General features: G+C 61.6%; 1 protein-coding gene across 1 annotated transcript in view; it reads left to right on the forward strand.

Moving 5' to 3' along the window:
* The window catches only part of POU6F1 (POU class 6 homeobox 1), a 31,565-nt gene extending 26,043 nt beyond the window's left edge, over positions 1–5,522 (forward strand). The window contains exons 10-11 of the mRNA XM_054295173.1: positions 1,831–2,002; positions 4,807–5,522. Of these exons, the coding sequence (XP_054151148.1) occupies positions 1,831–2,002; positions 4,807–5,152 (518 nt within the window). The 3' untranslated portion in view covers positions 5,153–5,522. The remainder of the gene's footprint in view (positions 1–1,830; positions 2,003–4,806) is intronic.
* The last annotated feature ends 2,613 nt before the right edge of the window (positions 5,523–8,135 follow it).

Here is an 8,135-nt window from a genome sequence, read left to right on the forward strand (position 1 = left end):
GGAGGTGGGTGGCAGGGGCTGGCACAGCTGGCACGGGGGGGTGGGCTCAGGGGGGATAGTGGGAAGGGGCATGGCAAGAACTGGGATCGCGTGGGGAGAGGGATTAATGGGATCTGGGGTCCCCTGGTAATAGTGGGGTCTGGAAAGTGTTGGGAAGAGAGAGATCGGAGTGTGGGATCCCTGGGAAAAGAAATAACGAAGTGTGGGATACCTGGGAAGAGAGAAGAGGGAGAATGTGAGGAAAAAGGGGTCCTTGGAAGGAGGGACAATGGGATGAGAGGAGGGATAATGGGGTCTGGGGTCGCTGGGAAGAGGGATAACAGGGACTGGGGTCCCCTGGTAATAACTGGGGTCTGGAAGGTGCTGGGAAGAGAGATATCAGAGTGTGGGATCCCTGGGAAGAGAATAACAAAGTGTGGGAGGAGATAAGAAGAACTGGGGGAAGAGATAAGAGGGACCGTGGGAAAAGGGATAACGGGGATCTGGGCTGAAGGGTTTGGGATCCCTGGACATAGGAATAACAGGAACTGGGAAGAGGGATAACAGGGACTGGGGTTTTCTGGGATTAGCAGAGACTTCCCCCTGGAAAGGGTTGGGAAGAGAAATACCAGAGTCTGGGATCCCTGGGAGGAGAATAACAAAGTGTGGGATCCCTGGGCAGAGATAAGAGGGACTGTGGGAAAAAGCGATAATGGGGTCTGGGGTCCCTGGGAAGAGGGGTTACGGGGTCTGAAGTCCCTGGGGAAAGGGATAATGGGGGTCTGGGGTCGCTGGGCAGAGGAATAAGGGGAACTGGGAGGAGAGATAACAGGGCCTGGGGTCTTTAGGATTACCAGAGTCAGGGAACCACCAGGAGGAGGAAGCGCTGGGTCTGGGGTCCAGGGGAAAAGGGATAACAGGGACTGAGGTGCCTGGGCACTGCAGGCTCTGGGATCTGGGCACAGCAGGTCCGGGGTTCCTGGGCACAGGGGTTCTCGGGTCTGGGGCACACCAGGCTCTGGGTCCCTGGGCACAGCAGGCTCTGGGTCCCTGGGCACAGCAGATTCTGAGGTCCCTGGGCACAGCAGGTCTGGGCTCTGGGCACTGCAGGCTCTGGGGTCCGCTGGGCATGTTCCCCTGGGCACAGTGGGCTCTGGGATATGGGGGCACTGCAGGCTCTGGGGTCCCTGGGCACTGCAGGCTCTGGGATCTGGGCGCAGCAGGTCTGGGGTTCCTGGGCACAGGGGTTCCGGGGTCTGGGGCACAGCAGGTTCTGGGGTCCCTGGGCAGGTTCCCCTGGGCACAGCAGGCTCTGGGTTCCTGGGCACAGCAGATTCTGAGGTCCCTGGGCACAGCAGGTCTGGGCTCTGGACACAGCCGGTTCTGGAGTCTGGGGGCACTGCAGGCTCTGGGTTCCAGGGCACTGCCGGCTCTGGGGTCCCCTGGGCATGTTCCCCTGGGCGCAGCGGGCTCTGGGTTCCTGGGCACAGCAGGTTCTGGGCTCCCTGGGCACAGTGGCCTCTGGGATATGGGGGCACTGCAGGCTCTGGGATCTGGGGGCGCAGTGGGCTCTGGGCATAGTGGGCTCTGGGTCCCTGGGCAGGTTCCCATGGGCACTGCAGGCTCTGGGCACTGCAGGTTCTGGCGTCCCTGGGCAGGTTCTCCTGGGCACAGCCGGGTCTGGTTCCCCCGGGCTCAGTGGGCTCTGGGTCCCTGGGCACTGCAGGCTCTGGGCACAGCAGGTTCTGGGCTCCCTGGGCACAGCAGGTTCTGGGCTCCCTGGGCAGGTTCCCCTGGGCACTGCAGGTTCGGGGTCCCCGGCCCCAACACTCACCCCCCCGTGCCCCCCAGAGCCCCCCGCCCCGCCCAGCGCCGAGGAGGACGGGATCAACCTGGAGGAAATCCGGGAATTCGCCAAGAACTTCAAACTGCGGCGCCTCTCGCTGGGGCTGACCCAGACCCAGGTGGGGCAGGCGCTGACGGCCACCGAGGGCCCCGCCTACAGCCAGTCTGCCATCTGCAGGTATTGGCACCTGGGGACAGGTAATGGCACCTGGGGACAGGTAGTGGCACCTGGGGGACAGGAACAGGGCCATCTGCAGGTATTGGCACCTGGGGACAGGTAGTGGCACCTGGGGACAGGGACAGGGACAGGGACAGGGCCATCTGCAGGTATTGGCACCTGGGGACAGGTAATGGCACGTGGGGACAGGGACAGGGACAGGGACAGGGACAGGGACAGGGCCATCTGCAGGTATTGGCACCTAGGGACAGATAATGGCACCTGGGGACAGGTAATGGCACCTGGGGGACAGGGACAGGGCCATCTGCAGGTATTGTCACCTGAGGGACAGGTAATGGCACCTGGGGGACGGGGACAGGTAATGGCACCTGGGGGACAGGGCCATCTGCAGGTAATGGCACCTGGGGGATGGGGACAGGGACAAGTAATGTCATCTGGGGGGACGGGGACAGGGTCAGGGACAGGGCCATCTGCAGGTAATGGCACCTGGGGACAGTTAATGGCACCTGGGGGGACAGGTACAGGGCCATCTGCAGGTAATGGCACCTGGGGGGACAGGTAATGGTACCTGGGGACAGGGACAGGGCCATCTGCAGGTATTGTCACCTGGGGACAGGTAATGGCCCTGGGGGACAGGTACAGGGCCATCTGCAGGTAATGGCACCTGGGGGACAGGTAGAGGGTCATCTGCAGGTATTGTCACCTGGGGCACAGGGACAGGGACAGGTAATGTCACCTGAGGGGATGGGGACAGAGACAGGGACAGGGACAGGGCCATCTGCAGGTAATGGCACCTGGGGGGACATCTGCAGGTAATGGCATCTGGGGAACAGGTAGTGTCACCTGGGGGGACAGGGACAGGGTCATCTGCAGGTAATGGCACCTGAGGGGACATCTGCAGGTAATGGCACCTGGGGGGACATCTGCAGGTAATGGCATCTGGGGAACAGGTAGTGTCACCTGGGGGGACAGGGACAGGGCCATCTGCAGGTAATGGCACCTGGGGGGACATCTGCAGGTAATGGCACCTGGGGAACAGGTAGTGTCACCTGGGGGGACAGGGACAGGGCCATCTGCAGGTAATGGCACCTGAGGGGACATCTGCAGGTAATGGCACCTGGGGGACAGGGACAGGGCCATCTGCAGGTAATGGCACCTGAGGGGATGGGAACAGGGACGGGACAGGGCCATTTGCAGGTAATGTCACCTGGGGAGACAGGGACAGGTAATGTCACCTGAGGGGACATCTGCAGGTAATGTGACCTGGGGGGACAGGGACAGGTAATGTCACCTGAGGGGACAGAGACAGGGCCAGGGCCATCTGCAGGTAATGTCACCTGGGAGACAGGTAATGGCACCTGGGGGGACATCTGCAGGTAATGTCACCTGAGGGACAGAGACAGGACAGGGCCAGGACAGGGCCATCTGCAGGTGAGGGGACAGGACAGTGACAGGGGGCAGGCCCAGGGACAGGGACAGGAGGAGGAAAGGGGAAAAGATGGAAAATTGAGGGAAGGGAGAGGTGGAGAATGGGGGGAAAACGGGAGGAAATTGGAGAGAGGGAGGAAAAGTGTGGGAAAGGAGGAAAAGCTGAGAATGGGGAAAGAGGGGAAAAGGAAAATTGGGAAAGGGGGGAGAGGGGGAGGGAGGGGAACTGGAGAAAAAGGAAAATGGAGGCAAAGGAGGAAAATGGGACAAAAGAGGAAAGTGAGAAAAGGAAGGAAATGAGGCAAAGGAGGAAAATGGGCAAAGGGAAAATGGGACAGAGGAGGAAAATGGGACAGAGAAGGAAACTGAGAAAAGAAAGGAAACTGAGAGTAAAAAATAAGGAAATGGGCAAAGGAGGAAAGTGAAAAAAGGGAAAATGGGCCAAGGAGGAAAATGGGACAGAGGAGGAAAGTGAGATAAAAGGAGCGAAATGGACAAAGGAAGAAAGTGAAAAAAGGAAGGAAATGGGTAAAGGAAAAATCTGAGAGAAAGGGAAGGAATGGGCCAAGGAGGAAAGTGAGGAAGGGAAGGGAATGGGCCAAGGAGGGTGCTGGGCATTGCTCCCCCCTCACTGTCACCCCCAGTCCCAGCCTGCTGTCCCCTTGTCCCCATCCCTGAGGGTCTCCTGTGGCCTCCACATCGCCTCAGGTTTGACAGGGTGGACGTCAGCCCCAAGACATCCCTGCCCAGTGTCCCCTGTGTCCCCTCTGAGTGTCCCCTGTGTCCCTCATGTGTCCTCAGGTTTGAGAAGCTGGACATCCCCCCTGTGTCCCCTAAGTGTCCCCTGTGTGTCCCCCCCTGAGTGTCCCGTGTGTCCCTCCCCTGTCCCCGCAGGTTCGAGAAGCTGGACATCACTCTGAGTGTCCCCTGTGTGTCCCCTGAGTAGTGTGTCCTGAGTGTCCCTTGCACGTCCCCATGTCCCCGCAGGTTCGAGAAGCTGGACATCACTCTGTGTCCCCTGAGTGTCCCCTGTGTGTCCCCATGTCCCCCCAGGTTTGAGAAGCTGGACATCACTCTGTGTCCCCTGAGTGTCCCTTGCATGTCCCCTGAGTGTCCCCATGTCCCCAGGTTCGAGAAGCTGAACATCACGCTGAGTGTCCCCTGAGTGTCCCCTCTGTGTCCCCGCAGGTTCGAGAAGCTGGACATCACTCTGAGTGTCCCGAGTGTCCCCCCTGAGTGTCCCCACATCCCCTTAGGTTCGAGAAGCTGGACATCACGCTGAATGTCCCCTGAGTGTCCCCTCTGTGTCCCCCCAGGTTCGAGAAGCTGGACATCACGCTGAATGTCCCCTGAGTGTCCCCTCTGTGTCCCCCCAGGTTCGAGAAGCTGGACATCACGCCCAAGAGCGCGCAGAAGCTGAAGCCGGTGCTGGAGAAGTGGCTGCGGGAGGCGGAGCAGCGGCAGCGCGAGGGGCAGCAGCACCTGCTGGAGTTCGTGGGCGGCGAGCCGGGCAAGAAGCGCAAGCGCCGCACCTCGTTCACTCCGCAGGCGCTGGAGGCGCTCAACGCGCACTTCGAGCGCAACGCGCTGCCCACGGGCGCGGAGATCACGCGCATCGCGCAGGAGCTGCGCTACGAGCGGGAGGTGGTGCGGGTGTGGTTCTGCAACCGCCGCCAGACGCTCAAGAACACCAGCAAGCTGAACGTGTTCCATGTGCCCTGAGGGCCGCGCCCGGCCCGGCTCTGCCCCGCCGACACCGACACCGGCACCGGGACCGGACCGGACCGGACCGGGTACAGCAGCGCCCGGGGCGCCGGGCTGGGAGCGCTGGGAGCGCCCGCGGGGCCGTCCGAGCTCCTGCCAGCAGCACTTTGGGCACTGCTCTGTCCCTCTGCCACCTGGTTCCGTCACCGCACCTGTCCCTCTGCCACCTGGTTCTGTGACGGCACCTGTCCCTGTGTCACCTGGTTCCGTCACCACACCTGTACCTGTGTCACCTGGTTCTGTCACCGCACCTGTCCCTGTGTCACCTGGTTCCGTCACTGCACCTGTCCCTGTGTCACCTGGTTCTGTCACTGCAGCTGTCCCTGTGTCACCTGGTTCTGTTCACATAGCTGTCCCTGTGTCACCTGGTTCTGTTCACATACCTGTCCCTGTGTCACCTGGTTCTGTCACTGCACCTGTCCCTCTGCCACCTGGTTCTGTTCACATACCTGTCCCTGTGTCACCTGGTTCTGTCACCGCACCTGTCCCTGTGTCACCTGGTTCTGTACACATACCTGTCCCTGTGTCACCTGGTTCTGTCACTGCACTTGTCCCTGTGTCACCTGTTCCAGCACCACATCTGTACCTGTGTCACCTGGTTCTGTCACCGCACCTGTACCTGTGCCACCTGGTTCTGTCACCACACCTGTCTCTGTGTCACCTGTTCCAGCACCACATCTGTACCTGTGTCACCTGTTCCATCACCACACCTGTCCCTCTGCCACCTGGTTCTGTCACCACACCTGTCCCTGTGTCACCTGGTTCCGTCACCACACCTGTCCCTGTGTCACCTGGTTCTGTCACTGCAGCTGTCCCTGTGTCACCTGGTTCTGTTCACATACCTGTCCCTGTGTCACCTGGTTCTGTCACCGCACCGGTACCTGTGTTACCTGTTCCATCACCATCACACCTATATCTGTGTCACCTGGTTCCATCACCACACCTGTCCTTTTGTCACCTGTTCCATCACCAGAGCTGTCCTTGTGTCACCTGTTCCATCAACACACCTGTACCTGTGTCCGCCATGCCTGTATCCGTGTCCAGCGCACCTGTGCCTGTCCACCACACCTGTCCCTCTGCCACCTGGTTCCACCACACCTGTCCCTGTGTCACCTCTTCCATCAGCACACCTGTACCTGTGTCCAGGTCCTCACCTTTGTCCACCATGCCCATATCTGTGTCCACTACACCTTTACCTGTATCTACCACACCTTTACCTGTGACTACCGCACCTGTACCTGTGTCCAGGCCCTCACCTGCCCCTCAGCGACTCCCACATGCCCTAAACTGGGAGCGCTGGGAGTGCCCCTGTGTCCTCCCCAGGCTCCTGCCAGCAGCACTTTGGGCACTGGTTCTGTCCCTCTGCCACCTGTTCCACCCCCACTCCCGTCCCTGTGTCACCTGGTTCCACCACCACACCTTTACCTGTGTCCAACATTCAATGTCTTCCACAAGCTCTGAACTGGGAGCACTGGGAACATCCCAGTTCCCGGTCACAGTCCCCCCTGACCACCTACTATCATCCCTTTGGCCACTGGTTTTGTCCCTTTCCACCCCTGTGTCCCTCCAGGCCTGTGCCCGTACCTGTGCCCATACCTGTGCCCACCCCCCTGTGCCCTCAGCACCCTGAACTGGGAGCACTGGGAATCCCTCTGTGTGTCCCACCAGTCACAGCCCCCTGACCTCCAGCCATCAGCACTTTGGCCACTGGATTTGTCCCTTTGGCCATGGATTTGTCCCTTTGGCCACAGATTTGTCCCTCTGCCCCGTGCCTGTACCTGTGCCCACCTGTGCCTGTGTGTGCCCCCCGCTCCTTCCTCTCACACACGACCCCCCCTGTGACACACGTGGTGACAGACCCTCCCCTGAGTGTCACCCACCCACCCACAATCAGCGATTTCCATTTTCCTGGGTTTTGCCCTTTTCCCTGTGTTTCTGAGGCGATGTTACGGCTCACCGGGGGTGACCCCAAATTTACGTCACCCCCACTTTGCGGGTCCCCCACCCTGTGAGGGGCTTCTGGGGGTGATCCCCCACCTTGGGGACGTCCCGTGGGTGGATTTTGGGGACATCTCCGCCGGGTTTGGGGGGCGTGAACCCCAAAGCAGAGGCAGCGTCCCCTCCCCAGTCCCCCCTGCCCTGAGCGATTGGGGGGGACACGGGGGCGTCCGCTGGGGCCGCGGCAGACTGATGCACTTGATGTAGTGGTGTGAAATAAACAGTATTTTTCTTTTTTCTTTTCCTTTCCCCTTTTTTCAGGATTTGGGAGGCCGGGGGGGGGGGGTCCCTTCCTCCTCCTCGCCCCCCGTCCGCAGCTGGGCAGAGGCGGCAGCGGGAATCGAACACGCGAACCCGCGGGAGGCGCCGCGCACAGCCCGGCGCCTCACAGAGCCCAGCGCCGCACGCCGCCGCGGCCACGCCCCCCAGCCAATCCCCGAGCTGCCTGCCTGGCGCGCAGCTCTCTATTTGTTACTGTGGCCGCCCGTCACGCGGCGAGGCCTATTCCCATTGGCTGAGCGGGCCGGAGGGGCGGGGCCGCCCGCCCAGCGGCGGGGGTGGGGCCGCCGCCTCCATCTTGGCGGAGCGGCGCGTTCGGGGGTCCCGGCCCGGAGCGGGGGGGGGTGGGCCCGGACTGGACTGGGGGGTCCCGGTCGGACTGGGGAGAGGTCCCGGTGTCGTCTGGGGGGTCCCGACCCGGAGCGGGGGGGTGAGCCCGGCTTGGGGGGTCCCGGCGAAAATTGGGGGGTCCCGGCCCGGACTGGGGGTCCCGTCCCGGTTTTGGGGGTCCAGGCCCAGTTTGGGGGGTCCCGACGCAGACTGGGGGGTCCTGGCCTCGATTGAGCGGGTCCCCGTGGGTGCAGCCCCTGCAGGGCAGTTAAGGACTTTGGGGTCCCCGTGTGTGAGCCCTTAGAGGGGAGTGCAGGATTTTGGGGGGTCCCCT

Source organism: Melozone crissalis, unplaced genomic scaffold (genome assembly GCF_028551555.1).
Source record: "Melozone crissalis strain CALT ecotype California unplaced genomic scaffold, PUWL_Pcris_2 ptg000537l_1, whole genome shotgun sequence".
In the NCBI taxonomy this organism is placed as follows: Eukaryota; Metazoa; Chordata; class Aves; order Passeriformes; family Passerellidae; genus Melozone; species Melozone crissalis.